This window comes from Lissotriton helveticus, chromosome 6, assembly GCF_964261635.1.
Source record: "Lissotriton helveticus chromosome 6, aLisHel1.1, whole genome shotgun sequence".
Classification (NCBI taxonomy): Eukaryota; Metazoa; Chordata; class Amphibia; order Caudata; family Salamandridae; genus Lissotriton; species Lissotriton helveticus.
This window is the reverse complement of record NC_136067.1, coordinates 1,133,148,270-1,133,172,305: the sequence shown is the minus strand read 5'-3', so window position 1 is coordinate 1,133,172,305 and position 24,036 is coordinate 1,133,148,270. Positions and strand designations below refer to the sequence as shown.

The window sequence follows — 24,036 nt, the reverse complement described above, 5'->3', positions numbered from 1 at the left end:
AAAAAATGAAAGAAAGAAGGCAAAAAGAAGAAAGTAGGAAAGTAATAAATAAAGAAAAACATAGAATATGGAAAGAAGGAAGGAAGGAGGGTTAAACATTTTATAATTAAACCCAAATTACACCTCACCTATGTTTAAATAAAACTGTCACAAGTGTGCTGCAAATTAAACACGGCAGAGCTTGGTCTTTTTCCTGGGTACAGTTTAATAAAGAAACCTCAGAACCGAATATGGTATGCTGTGAAATAGCAGCAGTCGACTCCAAAAGAAATTTATAACAGCATTGGAAGGCGACAGGAACTGATGAAGCTGGAAAGTGCCCTGTGCTCACTTCAAATGTGTCCAACTATCACATCAGGCAACAATGGCAGATGTTTGGATGTCCACTTAGTGAAACAACAAAATATAGTCACTCAAGGTGACTTTAACTGGAGGCTTAAGTAGGCTGACACACTGACCTATGCTAATTGTTGTAGTGGGTGGAAGTAGCATGTGAATGACAACACCAGGCCAATGGATGAAGAGAGGTGGCTGAAAGCCTCTTTAAGTGTATTATACATATTATTTTAGTAAAATCAAAAGGTCTTGACTAATACAATACCTGAAAAAGGACGTTTAGGCTTGTCAAAAGGTTTATTTTGCCAGCTTGTATTGGCAGTTTAAAACTGCACTACAGGCTGCAACAGCAGACCTGAGACAGTTTGTAAGTGCTACTGTAGTACAATGAATTTAGAAAACGGGAGGGGTGAGAGGAAAATGATTGGGGGAAGACCACACCAAGGATGTCAGGTCTAATACTACTTATAACTCAAGTAAGGGATCTGTGTAAAGGCAGTAGTGCTTTGAGATGGTGTGTAGCCTGTAACTAGCCTACATCTTGACTTTAGTGCACCAGAAGTGCTTTTGGGAAAATGGACAGAATGAGGGCTACTTTGACAGAAGCAAAAACTGTAGCTAAAGTTCAGAAAGCAGGCCTTACCAGCAAAGCATCACAACAACTCTGTCAGTCTAACAATATTAAATAAACCTTCAGCAGCAGATCAAAAAAACATTTTGATAGATTATTTTTTTAGTGAAGAAAAATGTATAACTCATACAGGACTCAAGAGGACTTCCTTACTAGGCATGCTGTGAAAATGAATCTATACTCTGAAGACAGCCTCTGAAGGCAGAGCTAAGGCCACAGCCACTCATTGGCAGTAGATATTGTTGACTGAGATATCCACACTGAAAATGTCAGGTAAGCACGCTTATCACCTGAAGCACTGACTACATAAAGTGGTATCAACCATTAGCCATCGTCAGTTACTTTTTAAGTTATCATTAAAATAAGCATTGTCTCTAATAAATCCAACAATGCATCATCCAACCTTTTACCCTGACAGCCTTTTTTTTCTTTTTAAGGCATGCCTTTTTAGGAAAAGGTTTAACCTTTACCTGATAAGATAGACACATTCTTGAAGTCTATCAACTCAAGCTTGGGTTTGATCAACTGCAAAATATCAGGAAGCTGAAAAACAAAGAAATCTCATTTAAGATTTAAGAAATACGTATGAAAATTGCCATTTATGGCATATACTCAAATTATTATCAATGTGACATTTTCTTTAAGGAGCAGCACTATAAGAACTTAACAATGAAATAATTTTACAAATGTATGTTACATTTTCACTTGCATTACTTTATTATGAATCTGCTACACTTGCAAGCCAATGCAAATAACAACGATCATTGCTGCACTCCGAGGCAAAATAACAGTTAACATTCATGTATTTATTACAATTAGTTAACTGTAAGGATCTTTGGATGCTTGCTCAAGGCAGTCAAAAACGTGACCACAACACGATAAATTAAAATCGAAGTCTGAGCCTAACAGGTTCTTATAAAACACAAAAAGTCAGAAACCGAACTTCTTTATATCAAACACTTTCGAAACCCCTTGAACCGCTTCCATCCATGTATCACCAATGTTACAATCAGCAGTTTAAAAACAAATCACTTAGAATTTTTCTGTAATTGATTTTACTTGAGGCATGTATGAACATTAACCTGGTTCTAAGAAACAATCCAGCTTAATGGTCTGATAGGAGTGTGGTCTTTTTTTCCAGAACTGTACCTTCCACCAAACTCTTCATCAAGGGATGCAGCAAATATCCATTTAGTCCTAGTTTCTGTAAAGATAGCTTCTTAAAGAGAGCCAGCCGCTGTGCCCACCTTCTAGCAAGAGAAATCACAATGTTTGTATCCTTGTGGGAATGCAGGTCTCTATTCATGCACTCCTAACTTGTTCAATTTAAGTGCTAAGACATCTCTGATGACCCAACATGCGCAGGCATAATGTCGAATATTGATGCCCTTAAAGGCTGACCCGCTTATTGTCTCTTATAACAAAAGTGTAACATACGAGATGCACGAGTCCACCACACAGACTAAAGTGACTGTTGCAGTACCTGTCATTTTCTTCCCTCTTAGCCTATCCTTGTCTGTATCAAACCAGTACAGTTGTACAAATCCTCATGCCTGGACAATGTATGTGACTCGGGACATATGGACGGAGCAGCAGCCGAGGTCCTATCTGCCCAATCTAGGTGTTCTTAATGAATGAAGAATAGGAGTTTGCAAAACACTTAATTCAAATTTAGCTCATCGTTTCCAAACATTATTTTGATCTCGACAAATCTTTATTTGAATGTCGGTAGTAGAATATTTCTGGCAAGATGGCTGACACACAGCATGAGCTTAGCACTCTTCACTATACCGCAATTCAGAATCAAATACTATGCTACGTTTATTAGTACCTTTTCGGTTCTGAGGCACAATGACTAGAGATAATAGCTTTACATTCCCACCGTAAAACAAACTGGGGCACGGTGCTTGACAGAGATTCTGCACTTAGCGTCTCCATCATATCATGCTTGCACAAGACAATTAGTGCCTTAAAACCTTTCAAGAATGTTTGGAGACATTGATTGATTGATTGATATTTTACACTTATATAGCGCGATCTGTCACCCCACGAGTATCCTGGCGCTTCAGACTAATAAACCAGAGTAGAAGCAGGTCACAACAGAAAAAAGAGGGCTTAAGGAGTAAATTTTAGGAAAAAGCCAAGTCTTAAGGTTCCTACGAAACTCTAGCAAGGAGCTGGACTGCCTGAGACTCTGGGGTAGTTTGTTCCACAAACGAGCACCAGCCACCCTAAATGCCCTTCCTCCTAACCTGGACCGTTTGAATCTAGGGACCGTCAGTAGACCGGCACTAGAGGAGCGCAGCTGCCTTGTTGGTAAATACCATGAAAACCTTTCCTACATAGGAACCGGACCTAACTAATGCACTGCTTTGAAAACCAGACAGAGGGATTTAAACTGAACCCTTTCCATTATGGGCAGCCAATGTAGCTCTCTCAGAGCCAGTGTTGTGAAGGATCCACGTTGCCTGCCAAGGGCCAGTTTAGCTGCTGCAGCCTGGATTCTTTGGAGTCCCTGAAAGATGTATAATGGGGCCCCCAAATACAAAGAGTTACAATAATCCAGTCTGCTTCCCACTGTACTGCTTACCACCAGTGATCGAGACTCTTTAGGTAGCAGAGGGAGTATTTTGCTTAACATACGTATTATGGCAAAACATACACTGGCGGTCTTACTTGCCTGTGATTCCATCTGGAGATCACTATCAATCAACACCCCCAAATTACGTACCTTACTGACCGGAGTTAGTGGTTCCTCCTCTGGAGTAAGCCTGAATTCAGATGGAAATTGTCTAGGCAGCCTACCAGAGGAGCCGTATACCACCTCGGTCTTTCCACCGTTAAATTGTAAAGAACTCCTTCTAAGCCAGTGAGTTGTCCGCCGCATGCCTTGCTGGAACAAGTCCAGAGATAATGTCTGTTCACCTTCTAGAGAAAATGCCAATTGCGTGTCATCGGAATAGTTGACTTTATGATGGGGAGCAGGGGCTGCAGATAAATATTAAAAAGAATAGGACTGATCGCAGAGCCCTGCGGCACCCCATGAATGACTGGTGATTTACTAGAAGAGAATAGTGCTAATGATACCACCTGATGTCGTCCTGCTAAATAAGAATGTAACCATTGCAGTGCCCGACCTTTCACTCCTATCTTCTTGAGTCTTTCCGTTAGAATGAGATGGTTCACCGTGTCGAATGCGGCCGACATATCGAGAAGCACTAGGACAGTGGCATTCCGTTGTCGGCACGCATACGCAGGTTATCCATCATTGTGACCAAAGCCGTCTCCGTCCCGTGACCAGGGCGAAACCCAAACTGGTCTTTGTCAAGCAGGGAGTTATCCTCCAAAAAACACAACAATTTCCTACGGACTGTTTTTTCTAAAATTTTCACCGGATAAGGTAGGAGAGAGATAGGTCTAAAGTTTGCAGGTACATATGGGTCCAAAGAGGGCTTTTTTTATCAGTGGGGTCACCACCGCCAATTTCCAGTCTTCCGGGACCAATCCTTCTTCTAAGGACTGATTACAGATCTGCCTCAGCCAGGGAAGAATGTGTCGTCCAGATGACTTCCATATTTTAGAGGGGAATGGGTCAAGTGGGGAACCTGAAGAGACACTATCCACCAAACTGTCAAATGCAGCTTCTGTTAAAAGTTGGAAGTTATCCAGAGATACCAACTGTTGTTTGGACATCAAGAAACCAAAATGGCTGAACTTCTTCTAAAATGTAGTACTTAAATATCAATCTCAGGAGGATTAGGATGCAGTGGCAAGCCTACCCGAACAAAACACAACTTTGGTGACTTCAACTTAACAGTAATTTGGTATGAGATTAGAGACTAAAGCAGACCTGCTCAAATGCTTCTATGTTTGCCCGGCAGAAGTTTCCAAAAAGAAAAGATTTTGACACAAGCATTCTGCCAACCTTCATCCAGCTGCCATCCACAGCGAGTATGATAATACCTTACTCTCAATTTAGCGGTAATTGAGCAATTAGGCTCATCAGAGGGTGGTGTGAATGCATTTTCTGTACACATCCTTACAAGACAGGAACACACACTCAATGACTAACTCCAGACCAATGTTTTGTAAAAATATTACTTTAGTTACTTTTATTTTAGGAACCTAGTTGAACCCAAATATAGGGCGGTAATACTTTTAAAAAAGGCAGTAGGAATACTTTATGGTCTAGGAAGTACTTTGGCATGATCAATTCGAGACAGTAACATTTAGTACCAGCACAAGATTCACAGTGGTAGGTAATCGGTGGATGGCAATGCAATCCTAAGGAAGGAAAGGAATATGCTACTTACCAGTATGCATCTGTTCTTGGCATGTAGGGCTGCTGATATTCATATCTTGTGCATAGATCGCCGCCTAGTGTTGGATTTGGATGATTGCACATTGTTGTCCTGGAAGAGTCTTCGAAGTATCACGAGATAGGTGGCTCCTCCCTCGGCTACAGTGCGCATGGGCATCCTCTCCATCCTCAGATTGTTTTTCGCCATTGTGGCAGGAATGGAGTATGACACAGTAAGTGATGTCCATGCTAGAGATTAATTCTGAATGCTACAGCTGCGACAGGCACCGGGGAGAAGGGAGGGCGATATGAATATCAGCAGCCCTATATGCCAAGAACAGATGCATACTGGTAAGTAGCATATTCCGTTCGAGGCATGTGGGCTGCTGAATTCATATCTTGTGCATAGAATGTATAGCAGTCTCCCTTTTAGCGGTGGTTGCCCGTGCCAGCTGCAGCAGTCTGAAAAAGAGTCTTGAGAACAGCCTGTCCTACAGCCGCTTGCTGTTTGGAGTGTACATCTACGCAGTAGTGGTTGGTAAATGTATGTATGGTAGTCCATGAGGCTGCTCTACATATTTCTTCTAGAGGAATGTTTCCTAGGAAAGTCATGGATGCCCCTAATTTGCGTGTAAAAGGGGGTGGTGATGGACGGAGCATCTGAATCAATCAAACACTCACACCCAGTCAAAAGATCTGGGTTTAATCCATCACCATTCTTTAGCCCACTCTGCCACCCCAGTTCAGACATGGCTATATGCAAATCAGTCTGACCCTGTGCCTCATGGGAACAGTCCAGCCCGAACTGCCAAGCCATGTCTTCCCTGGACCGGAAACAAGCTTCCGAGGACCGGTTTCTGGCATTCCAGCCGTCTTCAGCCCGGCTTGCTTGAATCCAGTGGCAAAGTGAGCAAGGGACTCACGTCTGAGCATACCCTGCCACACTTATGGCGGCCAAAAGCGGTACAAAAGGGGGTGGTGATGGACGGAGCATCTGAATCAATCAAACACTCACACCCAGTCAAAAGATCTGGGTTTAATCCATCACCATTCTTTAGCCCACTCTGCCACCCAGTTCAGACATGGCTATATGCAAATCAGTCTGACCCTGTGCCTCATGGGAACAGTCCAGCCCGAACTGCCAAGCCATGTCTTCCCTGGACCGGAAACAAGCTTCCGAGGACCGGTTTCTGGCATTCCAGCCGTCTTCAGCCCGGCTTGCTTGAATCCAGTGGCAAAGTGAGCAAGGGACTCACGTCTGAGCATACCCTGCCACACTTATGGCGGCCAAAAGCGGTACAAAAGGGGGTGGTGATGGACGGAGCATCTGAATCAATCAAACACTCAACATCAATTTGCGTGTGGAATGCGCTCTTGGGGGTACTGTTAATGTGCGTTTAGCTTTCTGATAACAAATCTGTATGCACTTAACAATCCACCTGGCTATACCTGATTTGGAAATGGGGTTGCCTTTGTGCTGTGGTGAAAAGGCAACAAACAGTTGCTTAGTTTTTCTGAAAAGTTTTGTCCTGTCTATATAGTACAGGAGAGCTCTTTTAACGTCTAAGGTATGTAGAGCTCTTTCTGCCACTGAATCTGGATTTGGAAAGAACACTGGCAGTTCTATAGCTTGATTGATGTGAAACTGGGATACCACCTTTGGCATAAATTTAGGGTTTGTTCGTAGCACAACCCTATTTGCGTGAATTTGTATGAATGGCTCCTGAATAGTTAGAGCTTGCAGCTCACTAACTCTTCTAAGGGATGTAATCGCCACTAGAAAGGCCACTTTCCACGTTAGGAACTGTATCTCACACGAGTGTAGAGGTTCAAAAGGGGGTCCCATTAGTCTGGTGAGAACTACGTTCAAGTTCCAGACAGGTGAAGGTGGGTGTCTAGGAGGAATTACTCGTCTGAGTCCCTCCATGAAAGCTTTAATAGCAGGTACTCTGAAGAGTGAAAGGTGCTGCCTGTTCTGAAGATAAGCTGCCACCGCAGCTAAATGTATACGTATGGAACTGTAAGCCAGATTGCATCTGTGCAAGTGCAACAGGTAACATATGATGTTTTGAGTAGATGCGATCGAGCGGATTTATGTCATTATTGGTGCAATAGATGACAAATCGTTTCCACTTCGCCGCATAGCATGCCCTGGTAGTAGGTCTTCTTGCCTCTTTGATAATATTCATACAGTCAGGAGGCAAGTTGAGGTAACCAAACTCTATGACTTCAGGAGCCAGATCGCAAGGTTCAACTGTTGCGGATCTGGGTGATGAATGTCGCCATGGCTCTGCGTTAAAAGACTGGGTGTTAATTTTAGCATTTGATGAGGCACCACGGAAAGTTCTAGGAACGTGGTGTACCATGGTTGCCTTGCCCACGTTGGAGCAACGAGGATGAGTGTCATCGAGTGTTGTCGCAGTTTGCGTGCCACTAGCGGTATGAGCGGGGCTGGTGGAAAAGCGTACGCAAATCTGCCTGACCAGTTCATCCATATCGCATTGCCCTGAGACTGCGGATGTGGAAACCTGGCGGCGAAGCTTTGGCATTTTGCGTTTTCCCTTGTGGCGAACAGGTCTATCTCTGGGTGACCCCACTGCTGGAAGTACGGGTGCAGCACCGAGGGATGTATCTCCCACTCGTGCATCTGGTGGCTGTGTCTGCTGTGCAGATCCGCCATCTGGTTGTCTTTGCCTGGGAGGTGTTCCGCCATGAGGAAGATGTTTCTCTGAATGGTGCACTTCCACATGCTTTGCGCTAGATGTGACAACTGTGGAGAGTGTGTCCCTCCCTGCTTCTGTATGTAGTACATGGCAGTCATGTTGTCCGTCGGGATCAACACAACTTTGTTGCACAAATGTACCTTGAACGCCTTCATTGCCTTGAAGATTGCCATCAGTTCCAGCAGGTTGATGTGAATCTTCTTCTGTTGTGTTGTCCACAGCCCCTGCACTGTGTAATGGAGGACATGCGCTCCCCATCCCAGGAGAGATGCGTCCGTCGTGAGCACTATTTGTGGTACAGGCTCTTGGAAGGGTCGACCCCTGCAAAGGTTTTGTGGATTCCACCAATGCAGAGAGTTGTATGCGCGACCGGTCACCAACACTAGGTCTTTTAATTGTCCATGAGCCTGGTTCCACTGCTGTGCTAAGCACTCCTGAAGCGGACGCATGTGCAGTCTGGCGTGGGGGACTATGAAGATGCAGGAGGCCATCATGCCTATCAACTGCATAAACACCCGTGCCGGGAGCGAGTGTTGGGGTCGGAATCCCTGGATCAGCGATTGAATGCTGTTGATTCTCGCTGAGTGTGGCTGAGCCTTTGCTGCCAGAGTGTCTATTGTCGCTCCCAGGTACTGTTGTACGTGGGCGGGTTGGAGATGAGACTTTGTGTAGTTTAATGAGAATCCGAGGCTCTGCAGGAGGTGAATAGTGCGGGACATGTGGTCGGCACATTGCTGGGCTGACTTTGCTTAGATAAGCCAGTTGTCCAGATAGGGGTAGACGTGAATATGGTTTCTCCGCAGGTGCGCCGCTACTGTCGCCAGGCACTTGGTAAACACCCTTGGGGCAGTTGTCACCCCGAAAGTCAGTACCTTGAACTGGTAGTGCTGATTTTGTATGGTAAACCTGAGATACTTCCTGTGTGCTGGATGTATTGGTATGTGGAAATACGCATTATTTAGATCTAATGTTGTGAGGAAGTCTCCCTGACGGAGTAAGGGTAGAACCTGCTGTAAAGTGAGCATGTGAAAGTGTTGTAACAAGATGTATTGGTTTAGGGGCCTGAGGTCTAGTATTGGCCTGAGAGACCCGTCCTTTTTGGGGATTAAGAAGTACAGCGAGTACACCCCGGTACCCTGTTGCTGTATAGGGACGAGTTCTATGGCCCCTTTTTGCAGCATGCTGATGACTTCCTGCTGCAATAAGTCTATGTGCTCTGCGGACATAGGACGGTGTCTTGGGGGTATGTTGGGTGGAGTGGATGTTAGCTCTAGACAATAGCCGTACTGAATAAGTTGTCTCACCCACCTGTCTGTGGTAATGCTCTCCCAGACTGGCAGGAACTGTTGTAATCGTCCCCCGACCGGTGTTACATGCTCTGGGGGCAGTGACAAGGCGTCACTGTATAGTATTGGCGGAGGATCTGGTGTTGTTATTCCCTCGTCCTCTGCCCTTGTTGCTGTTGCCACGGTATCCACCTCTATTGTTCTTATTAAAGGTCGGTTGCGTTCTCCCTTTATTGTATGGAGTCTGCTGGGATGCCTGGCCTCTTGTAGCTCCTCTGTTACCGGATCGACGAAAGGAGCCGCCTCTAAATTGTTGTGACTGCAAGGCACCCATAGATTTGGCTGTCTCTGTGTCTTTTTTAATCTTCTCTAAGATTGTGTCCACATCAGGACCAAATAAAAAATCAGGGTTCACAGGCTGATTTAATAATGTGGTTTGAATCTCATGTTTGAAGCCAGAGATGCGCAACCAAGCATGTCTCCTGAGCATGACACTTGTGTTGATGGCCCTGGCTGCTGTGTCTGCTGCGTCAAGCGCACATTTAATGGATGCGTTGGATATTAGCTTCCCTTCTTGTATAAGTATTTCTGCTCCCTCTTTGTAGGCATCAGGCAAATGCTGTAGCAGTTGCTCTAGTGTGTCATAATGCGCCCTATCGTATCTGGCTAATAGGGCCTGTGTATTTGAAATTCTCCAGATATTAGCTGCTTGAGCAGCTACCCTTTTCCCAGATGCTTCTAAGATTTTAGACTCTTTGTCTGGAGGAGTAGCATCACCAGTAGTTTGTGAGTTGGCATGCTTACGAGCATTTGATACCACTAAAGAGTCCAATGGCAGCTGTCCCTTAATGTATGTAGTGTCCACAGGCGCCGGTCTGTATTTTCTTTCAATTCTGGGGTTAACAACCTTTGCTCCTGTGGTTTCTTTGAAAATGTCTCCTGCGTGTTTAAGAACACCTTTCAACATTGGCAATGTCTTAACAGATTTCTCTGAAATGGAGAAAGTGTCAAACAAGAAGTCCTCTTTGATTGGGTCAGCATGCATTTCCATATCATGATTCAGTGCTGCCCTCTCTATTAATGCGTTAAACGCAGCTGTATCTTCTGTCGGGGAAGTTTTGACAGGATAAGAAGGAGTATCAGGAATAGTCTGTGACTCACCAGGGTCAACAGTGTCTGCCCATGGCTGAGTCTGGTCATCTTGATCTGTGTCCGCAGGGTAATCGTATTGTCCACTATAGTCATACCCCATATCCTCATTAGTGTGTGTGGGCGAGTATGCAGAAGTGTCTTGGCCATGGTAGCTTACAGCCTCAAAAAGGACAGGTGATGTAGAAGAATCCCTTTTCCTTTTGAGTGGAATTTTATATGATTCCAGAGGATTTTCCGACCTGATCTTTCTTTGGTAGATGGAAAATTTGCCAGTTTCAGAGTCGATATACAGCTTCGACTGTTCATCATAGGAGGGCTCTTGGTATACAATGTCCTCTTCTGGAGGATGACTTCTTTTTCCTGTTGACACCGACCTGGGTGTCTCAACCCCGGTGTTCGGATCGAGCGCCTTAGGGCGTGCAGTTGGGGGTAGTCCAAACTTTATCGGTGGCAGCGAGTCTTTAGACTGACTGACCTTTTTCGGGGCCGGCGTCGATAGAGGTCCAACCGACGTAGCCCTTTCGTCAGTATGCCATTGGCTGTGCGTTGACTTAGGCACTTGTTGCGTCGGAGGCGTGCTCTTTCGCCTCGGTTCGACGTGCTCCTTCGAGGCGCCTGTGGCTTTTGGCTCGAGGGCTTTGACGAGCTTCGGCGCGTCGACTCGTTGCTTCGGATCGAGAACCCTCCGAGACCCGAGTCCCTTGTTGGTGATGCTGTCCGTCGACGTCGACCTCGTCGGTTCGACGTGCTTGACTTTGGTGATGGATTTCAGCGCACCGACCTTTGGCTCGACGCCTTTCATTTTTGAGCTCGCAGGGTTGTCGACACTTGCTTTCTTTGTAGAATCCGAAATGTTCGAACTCTTCGATCCGAAGACTGTCTTCTGCAGTTTCGGTTTCGATTTTGACTCGATGGCTTTCGGTTTTGCTTTCAGTAGTGCGACCGATGGCTCGTGTGATATGTTCTTAGCCGGGCCGAGACGCGGGGCTATCGAACGTTCTTCATGATCTTGGCTAAGGCCTTCCGGCGATGCCTCGACCTGAGCCCTTGGAAGCCTTTCAGTGTCTGTCGTGAGCTCCGTACCCACTGTTGGGCCTGGTTCATCGCTTGAGTCATCATCGACGGCTCCGATGGGGGATACGTCGTCCCTTACCTCGCCGACGTTTTCATGATCGCCTTCATCATCGACGTCTTCATAATAGGTGGAGTCATGCTCCGAACCGGGATCCGATTGCTGTCCTGGATCCTGAGCCTCGACGACCTCATCGTCTTCTTCACCGAAGATATTCACCGGGTCGGGCGCTGGCTTCGACATCGTTTGCCTCGCCGCACGTCGGAGCCTAAGCGTCTTCTTTGACCTGAATCGAGCACAAGCTAGACAGTTGTCCTCATTGTGGTCTGGTGATAAGCACTTGTTGCACACCGGGTGTACATCGATGTGCGGGTACTTAGAGTTACAGAGGGGGCATCGTTTGAACGGGCTCCGTTCCATCGACGATCGGCCCTCTGGTGTCGAAAAGGCCACGCGGCTCTCCTCGACGTCCTGCTCGAAAAGAACTGGAACAAGAACTCTGCACCGATCGAAAGAACAATACCGACGACCCTGAAGGCCTTTTGGCCTTTAGAAAGTTTCCGAACTTGAGTAAAGAAAAGTACATCCGAACCCAATGGCGGAAAAAAACTATCTGAGGATGGAGAGGATGCCCATGCGCACTGTAGTCCGAGGGAGGAGCCACCTATCTCGTGATACTTCGAAGACTCTTCCAGGACAACAATGTGCAATCATCCGGACCCAACACTAGGCGTCGATCTATGCACAAGATATGAATTCAGCAGCCCACATGCCTCGAACACTGTATTCTGCATCAGTGGTTAAGTACACAACTTGCATTACCAGCTTTCGGGGTTAGTCCAACCCTGGGACAAGGGTCTGTTTGAGCTGGGCACTGCCCCACCAGCGGCCCTGGGGCGGCAGGTTTCGGAGTCCTGTATCTACGCTGCAGCAGTCGATACTGGCAATGGTGTTCTGTTCTCGTGGTCAGCCGAGTACAATAGGGGTGAATGGGACTCAGTAGGCTGCCAATGCCGGGACCGTCGTGGTCGTCGTCGCCGAGTCATTGTAGTTTGAAGCGAGGCATCACCAGCCCAGTTGTGGGATGGAGATGCACAGGGGATGGAGGAATTCCGCCGTGGTTGGGCTGTCTCAGAGAGGCCATGGACGAGCAGGCGGGGCAGGAGGAGGCCAGACAGGGCCACTTTGAGGAGGGTACAGGCTCTCGGGAACAGTACTGGGATCGGCTTGGATCGTTGGGTCAAGAGGATCCCTCTAGGTCGTGGAGGCCGTCCAGCTGGGGTGCTTTCTTACGGCAGAGAAAATTTGCGTCAACACAAGTGTCAGTCCTCTACTGCAGCGGTCTTGTTCCTTGTGTAGTGAGTCGCGTCAACACAAGTGTCGGTCCTCAACTGCTGTGGTCTTTGTACCGGGTACTAGCGCCTCTAGCCCAAAGGGAGGTTCTTGGAGATTGGTTGAAGGCTGGTGGGTTTTTAGGGTTTCTTGGATGCTTGGCAGGGTTTCTGGAAGGACAGCAGGTCCAATTGTCAAACTAGCTATTGGCAGAGAGGTTCTTGCCAGGTTCTGCAGTGGTCTTTTTCCGTCTTCATCTTTTAGACCGTCAAATCTGAGGAACAAAGTTCAGTGTAGCCCTTAAATACTTAATTTAAGTGAGTTACTGAGGTCGAGGGGCAGCAGCCAATGGCTACTGTCCCCTAGGATGACTACACCCTTTGGGTGCCCCCTCCCTTTTGGTGAGAGGGGCGCATCCATGTTCCTATTGGGCCTAATTTCAATTCATAGTAGAGAATTTCTTAGAAAGGGGGTTACCTCAGCTCCTGGCGACCCTCGGGGTGTGTCAAGCCAAGTTGGACACTCCTACTCTGCTTACTAATTTATCCGCCAGTCCTGCTGCCAAAAGTGGGGTCTGGACAAGGGGGCAAATCCACTAGTTGGAGCTGCCCATGTCAGCACATCACAAGGTGAGAGCCTTTGTGGCTCACCGCCAAGTGTTGCTGTTCCTGCCCGGGGAGGTATGGACCACCTCCACCTAGAGCAGGCTTTGTTTCTGACCTTGGAGAACACAAAGGCTCTTACCCAAAGAGTCCAGAAACCTCTCTGGTGGTGGCTGGCTAGCGGGGACTAGTCAGCCAATACACTAGAGATCAGTCGTTTTCCAGGGGGCATCTCTAAGATGCCCTCTGAATGCATTTTATAATAGATCCAACACTGGAATCAGTGTGAGTTTATTAAGCAGAGGGGTTTGATACCAAACTTCTCAGTCTTCCTTAAAACCATCCTGGAGCTGTGGAGTTCCTGTTGACAAGCTCCCAGCCCCAGTACTCAAAATGGCTTTATTGCACTTACAATGTCTGTGAATGTCAAAGACCCTGTAGGAGCATATTGCTCATGCAGCTATACCCTGACCTGTGGTATGGTGCACCCTGCCTTATTGCTGTGAGGCCTGCTAGAGGGGTGACGTACCCATGCCACAGACAGTGTTTATGGGCATGGCACAAAGGGATGTGTGACATGTCCACTCTTCACTTTGGTCTGTACCAAAACACGCAGCCTGCAATGACAGTGTGGGGGTGTTTAAGGTGAGGGTGGCATAATCCATGCTGCAGCCCTCAGAGGCACCCTCTGGTCACAAGGCACTTTGTATCAGGGGTACCTTTTACAAGGGACTTACATGTGGCCTAGAAGGGTGCCAATTGTGGGGGAAAAGTTACAGTTCTGTGAAAGAACAAAGGTGCTGGGGCCTGGTTAGCAGGGTTCCAGCACACACTCAGTTCAGTTGGCATCAGGTATCTGGCTAAAAGCTAGGGAGTAACCATGCAAAAAGAGGTACTTTCCTACACAGGTTTACCAAACCACAATGGTCAAATTACAAGGGTATGATGAGCTTCCCAGGCATATTATGTGTATTAAGTGATACAGTGGCATGCAAGACGGAATCTATCTATTTGCAGCAGTAGTACGCTTGAGAAAAATAACAAGCTGATTTCTAGACACAATACATTCATTTATTAAAAACAGTAAAAGCCAATATTTCAATTAGCATGTATTAGGAAATGTGAAAGCTTGAGTTTATGGGAATTCATTTTATTTTTTAGAAAATGAAAAGCTTGCATTTTATAGTAACATATGAGCTTTTCAGAAAGAGACACGTGGCGTGACCGGGACAAAATTAGAAGGTTTTATATTTAAAGTTGATGTTGCTGTGGTATCTATGGTGAATATATGTTATTGATCGACTCATGTTGATTTCAATCCTCAGCGGAGGACATGTTGATATCTGCTGGTTCACACATAATTTAGGTGTGGTCCTTATGTCCTAAATGTATGCTTATAGTCATAAGCCTGCACATTTGAGGGCCCAGCAATTGGCTGCTCATCTGAAGTACTATGTGGTAATTGCAGCTCCTCTATGGGAGGCTGAAGAACAGCAGTGAATCAAGCTGTTCATCAAGAGCTGCATCGAAAAGTGCCACTGGTGATATTTCTCTGTCATAGGTTGCATCTAGCATAAGGGACTGTCATTGCTTGGCACAGTCTCTGGTGCTGATGTAGTGGTTGAACGATTGCTTCCATAGCAAGATAAGCCACTGGGGTCTGCTCCAGCTGTAAGTCCAAGGTTATTTCAGTCGGACAGTTTATGCACCGGAACACTGGTTTTACTCTTGTGTCATCCATTTGGCAAAAGAAGAGAATCTGTGCTTGCTCAGTTCAGGTAGCAAAGCATGCCGCATTTAGTGTGCTACAGTCACTCTACATCTTTGTTCAGCTGGACACACGCTCAATGTGTTGCTTTCCTAGTCAGAATAAGAGAAAGATGATGATACCACAGATGATTAGCAGTATGATGGTTGGGAATCCTCCAAAAAAGCTAGAGAACAAAGAGTAAAAAAAATGATGGAATCAGTCCAAATACACCTTTAAATTCAGTCACCAGACCAAAACCAATGTTCTTAAAAAGATACGCAACACCAGTCATTAAAGATGAATTGAATACAGATTGCACGAGAACGGCTAAGTGTGTCGGGTAATGCATGCGTAACAGCCTTTGACTTTCTAAAGCAGTTCTGTCTGTCTGCAGTTTGTAGGTTTCAGTCCCCGACATCAAAGGGACTTCTTCTTGTAATAGCAGACAATAGTTTGTTTAATAGTAAAAATGCATACATTTCATATCTAAAGTAGGTCACAGGATGTTTCTAATCATATTTCGAGGAGGTGGGTACAAGGTCCTTCCACAACACTGTATTGTTTCAGAAACTTATCAGGTATGGTTGGCCAGGTTCTAATCCACAGCAAGTAACATTTGTAAGAAATACATTAATCAGGAGTTTATGATGTGTGGGGATAGATGCAGAGGGGAAGCAGATAAAACACAACTTAACCCCGGCATCAAAGCGCTTCGCATTCCACGCAATGATATAGTATCGCACAAAAGGCAGTTTTCCAAGGGGATTCCTGCAGCATGTATACAGGTCATCTTCATTTTCAGATTCATAAACAGATACAGGAAAAAGTAAACTTCCATGTATCGAACAACTGTGAATGGTGCATATTTTCATACCAGCCAGTGGATTTAGATTTCTGGCAGTCGTGAAAATGAAACGGTGTAATGGGTAGGGAAATTATACCATGCATCAACCAGGTAATGGGTGTAGTGTCACTAACCATAAAGGGTGCATCTTCCATCTGATCTATACTCAATAGTGTGTATGTGGATTCTTTCATGACATGGGTTCCTGAGTAAGTGGCAAATTATACAGTTCAAATATGAAGTTGCCAGGGGACAATACAGGATCCAAGTGTTTGTAATGCCCAAATTAATTGTATAATTGCTCTTAATTGAGATTGGCCAAGTTGCAGCAAACCCAGGTCTCCTATTATGAGGTCTAGAGCCAAAGACAGAATGAGGCTAAATGAGTACATTCTTTTAGAAAGCATGTGTATTCCATTCTCAATAACATTAAAATCTGCTAGCAGGTTTGTTTGATCTGTTTGTTTAATTATTTCAGAAGCTTCTCTCTGAATATTTGTTCAATTCCTTATAAACGGAATATATAGGAGCGTGTCCATGATGGCGCATGAGCAGCGGCGCTCTCACAGAGCTCTGCCGTCAGCCCTCACAAAGTGGCGGGTTAGGCATGTTCCTGGGACATAGAAACAGCTCCAGGCAGTGGGGGAAGCCCTCCGTTTACGTTGGTTGGCGGCAGTGAACATGGGTGACTGCATCAGCGATTGTCATCGAGACTCCTGGCCTAAGTAGTGAAGGTGCTGGGATGCACAAAATATAGGCTGTCGTAAGGTCCTGGCTCTAACGGCTTCGCAATGTACAGTGGCGGCGCTCCTGCTTGACAAAACTGAGATCCCGATCAGCAAAAAATAAGATACACGGTAAGGCGCCCGGCTGTGTCTCAACCGCGGAGACCAAACAGCACGCCATGCGAAGGGAGAGAGTGCTGCTCATTACGGAGCTGGCCCCTAGTGGTAGCGAAGTAGGCTGGAACGAGGCTGATTAACTCAGCGTTTTACCCCACAAACAGTAGATCGACTGGTAGCAGCAGTGGGGTATCTGCATTAAGGCCCATTGAGAAAGCGACAGTGGCGACACACTAGCACATACAAAATGGCGATCGACACAAAGTGCTCCTAATGGCATATGGGGACGAAATATGGAGCTCCTGGACACCGGGCCTACGATGCAGCACAGTGGCTAGTGAGCAGTGGGGCTCATGGCTAATCCCCCGCTGCAGAAACCAGGCAGCGTGCAGAGCGTAGGCGCTACTGGGAGAGACACCGGCGGTGTGTAGATGCCACACAGTGTAGATGGTGTGACCCCGGCGCCCCGATCTGAGGATCCTTGGGGCAGGTGGCCCCTTTGCGGCGCTGTCTTTCCATTCCCGCCACGAGGGCACTCATAACATCGGCGGCCCTTGCGGGCCCAGGTCCTCCTTAGACAGACAGCTGTGGCCATGGCGAACGTGTCAGATATGCTGCCAACCGGTATCCCTAGGTTAGCGGCTGGAACATCTGTGGAAGAAGCGACAGGCAAGGGCTCCCAGAGAAACTGAATAAAGAGACACTTCAAATTGCCTCCAGCGATGCAGGTGGGAGCTGCAGCATGGGGTCCAGACATGCCGAACCATGGGTTCCACTGTAAGGGAGGCATCTAGAGGGAACCTTTTGCTTTGGGGTATAGGGGTGGCTCTCCTCCCCCTTCACCTCGCTCCCCAGGTGGCCTACGTGGGAGCATCCACCATAGATGGGGTCCCCCGGTGGTGGAGTGCTCTAGACCCTGCTTCTCTGCTGACAATCACCCCGTGTGGTTCTGACCTGGTGTCAACATGAACACTCACTAGTCCAAAAAGGCCAATCCATTGAAGGACAGGCTCAACAGGTCCCCCCAACACTTCTCCCGCCTTAAATACTCACACTGCTACGACGCTCCGTAGGAAGAAGCCTTTGTCACTGCGCCTTCTTAGAGACCCTCTTAAGTGCCCTGAGAGGTGATATAGCAGCCATTAAGAAAGAAATGGCAATGGAAATCAGGGACATTAAGAAAGACACAGGATATCTGGGTCAAAGGGTGACCATCCTGGAACAAACCAGCGACATAAGAGAGGAGGAACTTGACAACCACAGACGCAAACTACTGGAACTGCGCAGCAAGAATGATGAGTTGCAATATCACGTGGAAGATTTTGAAAGCAGATTGCCCGAGCCAACATTAGAATATAAGGGGTTCCTCTTCAGGCGGACTCCGGGAAACGGAAGGACTAAGTCACTCATCTGTTCCAACATGTCTCGTCAGAACTTGAGGACAAGGACATCGTTCTAGATTGCACCCAAAGGGTGGGTCACCCAACCAAATCCCCTGGCATGCCTCAGGATATCCTGACCTGTGAGCATCAATGCTGCCGAAAGGAAGCCATCAGGTCAGCGGTGTGCAATCGGAACGCAATCACATTTAAAGGAGTGAAAGTGCAGGTTTTCCAAGACTTGTCCACATCACACTAGAGCATCGCAGGGCGCTCCGACCAGCCACCACATTTCTGCAGATGGGAATCCAGTATAAGTGGAGCTATCCCTTTGGGCTCATCTTCAAAGCAAGCGCCTTGAGACCTAACGGTGATTTGTGTGCTATATTAGATTCTTTGTCTTTGACTTCAATTGGAACAATGAGACATGTGATCCACACTATGGAGGAGGCCTAATCGGTGCTGGGCATGGAGGCCTCACAAGAGGAAGAGACCAGACACTCGACTTCACAGAGCTATCCAGCATGTAAAGGCGTACCTCACGGGCGATGAACGGACAAACTGGCAAGCCCACTCAATGAGGAACAAAGCGAGGTGAGAACAGCCTTAATACACCAACTACAAAGCCAGGGCACTGCATTGAACCATGAAAGAAATTAGCAAAGAGATGGTTCACATTTACTTTCCCTACCAGATGCCTAGTTGAATTGCTGAAGCTTCCAAGGTCTCCCCTTGCTCATGTTTGAGGGACTCCAGCTGCCTTACCATCTTTTCACAAAAACATCCTCAACAAATACGGCAGAGCTCCAATTCCATCAGACCTTTAGCACAGAGATACTCACTTGCTGACGACATGTTGCCCTTGAACTTCTTTCATTGTGCTCCAAGACGGGAGTGCCCCAGTTGTACTGTTATGTTCTACCTCCCCCCACCTATTGCTTGATGACTCACCCACTGGAGTCCTCATTCCATTCTATGACGACTGGGCTGGCCAGACGGGGTAGATGAAAGATCCCTGACACTTGTTCTCATCTTTGGCCCCCACTACTAATCATAGTAAATGGTTAGAATACTCAACTCGAACGTCTGAGGCCTTAATGCTCCAGTAAAGCGTGTGGCGCTTTTTTCCATGCTTAGAGACTTGAAACTGCGACATCTGCCTCATACAGGAAAATCACCTCCTTAAGATTGACTTGAAATGCAAGCGGTCCTGCTGGTTTGATCACCAATACTTTTCTGCATGTCTGGGGAAGTGGGTGGGATTGGCAGTTCTCTTGGCCACGCACTTCTAAGGCCAGGTTAACCAGACACAAGCGGATCTACCAGGAAGACTCCTTTCACTGCGTATTATGGTGAATACTCACACATTTACTCTCACTAACATTCATGCTCCGAATAAACATCAGGAGGTTTTCCTCCTGGATGCTGTGGGTTGGGTGATGGCTAGCCCTGACACAGACACTCTTATTGGGGGTTAAACCTTAAGTGAACTTAAGGACACCATTAGCACTTTCCTCTGTACCAATGACACAACAGACACCCCCGTTGCCCTTCTCTGGGATACCCTGAAGGCTCTGCTAAGAGGCAGTTACATAGCTGTCACGGCCCGACTTGACAGAGATAGAAAGGACAAACTACTCCAGTTTACACAAAGTACAGCGCCACCGTACAATAGCCTGAAAGCAACTTAAGGCATTAGGCATGGACAAGGCAGAATATGCACTTCTTCTCACTAAACAAAAATAATACGTGGGGGACAACAAAGCAGGGTGTCTCCTGGCACATATTTTGCGCGCACAGGTGCCCTAACAGAGAAAAACTGAAATTGAAGGGCCGCAGGGTGTAGCAGGATGCGCAAACAGCTCAAGAATTTGAACACTTTTACTCTACCCTGTATTCGGCGTACGCACTTAGTCAGGGAGATGATGAGGCCTATCTAGCCCACGTGCTTATGGACTGCATGCCAGTAGACGACACTCCGCAGCTGGAAAGTGACATCCGTCCAAATGAGGTGTTCGCAGTCATACCTCGACTGAAGCCGGGCAAAAAACCTGGCCAGGACAGCTACATTTCTGATTTCTACAAAACATTTGTTGGGCACTTAGCCCCATCCTTGCCCGCCACTACAACTCGTATAGCATGCACACACACGGACGCCATGAGAGAAGCCACAATCACAGTGCTTTCTAAGCCTGGTAAGGACCCTACATTGCTCTTCACATTGTTAAATGTCAATGCTAAGATATTCACTAATATACTGGCGGTCCGCCTGGCTCCTTACATGCAAGGTCTGGTATATCCCGACCAAGCGGGGTTCATCCCTGAGAGAGGCTGCAGCAATTACACTACACGTCTTCTACATCTTACAGACAAAACCACCTCTCCCGCACACCTGCGCTCTTGCTCTCAGTCGACACCGAAAAGGCATTTCACAGCATACACTGGCAGGATCTCCAACGATTGCTGGTAAAAGCAGGCCTTGGAGCTAGGTTCCAGCGCTGGATATGGTGCAGTTATACCGATCCCATGGCAAGAGTTAATGGGCTGACGTCGCGATCCTTCAATATAGCATGAGGCACAAGGCAGGGATATTATGATGTACTGAATTTTTTTTATGGATGTATGTAATTGTCATTGTGTACGAACATAACTGCTTGAAGCAGAATAAACATATATATGTTTTAAGTTTTTATCTACAATCTCGTCAAGACGTTTTTTGATTACTTGCACACCTTGTGTTCTGTCAAATTGTGTTTACAAATTGCCAACATTATAGATCTATGTACTCTATTGTTCAGTTCCCCTACATATGAGTAAGCTCACGGTTTTTGTGCTTGTTAGGTAGACCTAAAGAATAGGTGTGTTCACAAGTCCGACCTCGGACGCATAGAATCTTCTGGACTATATCAACTGTCCATTAGATATATGCCACAGGGACACTCTAGATTTTTTCAGCATCTTTTCCCCTGGTCCCAGATCTGCTAACTAAGGGGGCCTCCTGATTTTTCTCTCTTCTTGGTTTAAAGCCAACCTTTAAAAATCACAAGCTCTTAACCTCACCATTCCACAAGGTGATCAGCTCCAACTAGAGCACGTCTTTTTCTTTCCATGGGCAACCCAAGGGATCACCTACTTGGCCTGCAAATAAACTCCAAGCTAGAGCGGACGGTGAAGCGTAACTTTGCTGCCCTGCTCTCTACCACCTGTACCTATCTACAGCACTGGAGGGGAGGACCCATTTACTGGCTGGGTAGAATGGTAGCAGTCAAAATGACCCCCTTACCAAAGGTGGTGCATCCGCAGAACCAGAGTAGGTGGAAGAGCCTTCTCCTACTTCATAGCAAAGACCTGGAACCAACTCCCAGTCAACATCAGATGCTCCTTCACTTTGCACACCTTCAAGAAATGCCTCAAGACCTGGCTCTTCGACTGATCCAGAGCTGCACCCCCCTCATGGGTGAGAAGCACGCTTTAGAAACCCCCGATTGATCTATTGATTGATGCAGACCCTACCCCCCATGTCATTGGTGAGATGCAACATCTAATTGAGGACTACATATGGGATAGTAAAAAGGCCAGTGGGCAAAGAAAAAAGTATACCTGGCTGTGGCGGAGGGTGGTCTGGGCATTCCCCATTTGGTGCGGTATTACCAGTCAGCACAGCTTAGACACATGGTAGAATGGAATATGATTCACACTGAGGAGCGCTGGTGCCTCATAGACCAAGCAGTAGCAGTGATTCACATTTGGAAAATCCCATTAGCTCCCGAAGCCAGACTGGCCATCAGGGGTTTATATCTTGCAGTGGTTAAGGTGACCATAGGAACCTGGGATTGGGTACAGTGGACACAGAAGCTATCCACTTGAGTATGAACACAGACACCTATCTTAAGAAATTCTGACTTTCCACCTGTCCGGTTCTACAAGGGGCCCACATTCCTGCCATGGCAAGAAGCCAATAGAAAAAGGGTGGGGGACCTTTTGGACCATAATGGACTCATGGCCTTTTCACCTGTCGAATCCAACAATGGCATTCGCTTAAGTGAGCATTGGCAAAATGTCTCAATTCAGCATTGGGTTACCCAACCATATATGCATCCACACTCCAGCCAGGCCCCCGCGCCCTATGAGGTATGGCTCCTCATCCGACACACAGACAAAGATCTGCTATCTGATATTTATACCTTCCTAAAAGTCCTAAAGGCCAGCATTAAATCCCCAGCACAACGGCGGTGGGAACTGGAGCAGGAATGCCCCTTTATTCCTGGGGAGTGGTCCAACACAGTGCACAGCACACGCACGTCCGCCTATAGGTCCTCTGGAAAGGAGGCCTTCCTCAAAATTATGCACTATTGGTATTACACCTCAACCAAGACAGCTAAATGGAAGCAATGCAGGGATGATGGATGATGGAAGCAGTGCGAACACCCAGGATCTCTGACACACATTCTCTGGCATTGCTCTAAATTACAACAATACTGGACAAAGGTCCTGGCAGATATTAATGAGATGTATGAAACAGATCTGCCTAGATTCCAGAGTTACATTCTGTTAGGCTTTCCCAATGCCCTGACGTATCCTCTGAGCTCAACAAGGGGTAGAAGTACTACTCTTGCCCTTTGTGCAGCCAAGCAAGTCATTCTGTCCAAATGGGGCACAGATAAGACACCAACGTGGCTGAATTGGTGGCATAAGCTCTGGGAACTCCTAGGAATGGAGCAACTGACGGTGATAGTTGACCAGAAGCAGCCACAATTTAAAAAAACTTGAGGGCCCTGTATATGATTTTTAGCTCAAAGTTTCAGGGAACTCTCCTGCCCAGGGTACTTTCCCTCACACAAACTGAACATGATGTGGAATGAGGTGTAGCTAGGTCTGTTAGTCACTGTTATACACAAAGTATTTGGCTCTCAAAGTATCTCACTCCACACATACAGTATTTGTGCCATCCCCAACCTGTACATGCACCACTGCCAATAGCTACAGTTTCTGCCTCTACCCCTCCCCTGCTTCAAAGAGAACTGGCTGTCCAACCCTCAACCTCATAGTACCTTACCTGGCTTTCCTGATCTCATTTTCTGATTCTTTCCTCTTAACATTCAAAGACACACAGACACACACACACTTTCCAGTTGCCTGTTCCCTCATAAACAAACACTAACATGCTTTCATGTACATGAGCATATACACAAATACATACACACATACATTGTTGTACAGCTTTATTCCTCCGCCCACAAACAGAGAAACACAGCCATCTAGCCATAATAACCAGATAAAGAGCAAATTGTGCATCTTGCTTCGGAAAATGCAACCCTTTTGCAAACTTCTTCACACAAGTAATATGGGGCTATATTTAGCCTTGAAGAACAAGTTACTTACCTTTGGTAACGATATATCTGTAAGAAACAGTAGTTACCTTAGAATATCCCCAGGCGTCAGACTGGATCCGGAAAGTTTTGCGTCACAGTACCCCAGCGCATCGCTAGGCGTCGTCTGCGGCTCTGCGTCCGTCATCAGCGTCGTGGTCGCCGGGATGACGCCGGAGTACTTAGATGCCACCCTTGCGTGCTGACGTCAGTTCTTGTACATAGCTTTCCGCACCAGGAACGCAGAGCCATGCCAGAGACCGACACTGGTGCCATAAAACTACGGCCCTCAAAGGGAAATACCTTAACCCTAGATATCGGTCCGCAGAACGGGGAGGATGGGTGGGGCGGTAAGGAATCTAACACTAACTACTGTTTCTTACAGATATATCGTTACCGAAGGTAAGTAACTTGTGTA

General features: G+C 46.7%; 1 protein-coding gene across 1 annotated transcript in view; it reads right to left on the bottom strand.

The window, feature by feature from the left end:
• COG2 (component of oligomeric golgi complex 2) overlaps positions 1-24,036 on the bottom strand; it is a 358,467-nt gene that overhangs the window by 79,792 nt on the left and 254,639 nt on the right. Inside the window, exon 14 of the mRNA XM_078648793.1 lies at positions 1,438-1,510. Within this exon, the coding sequence (XP_078504919.1) occupies positions 1,438-1,510 (73 nt within the window). The remainder of the gene's footprint in view (positions 1-1,437; positions 1,511-24,036) is intronic.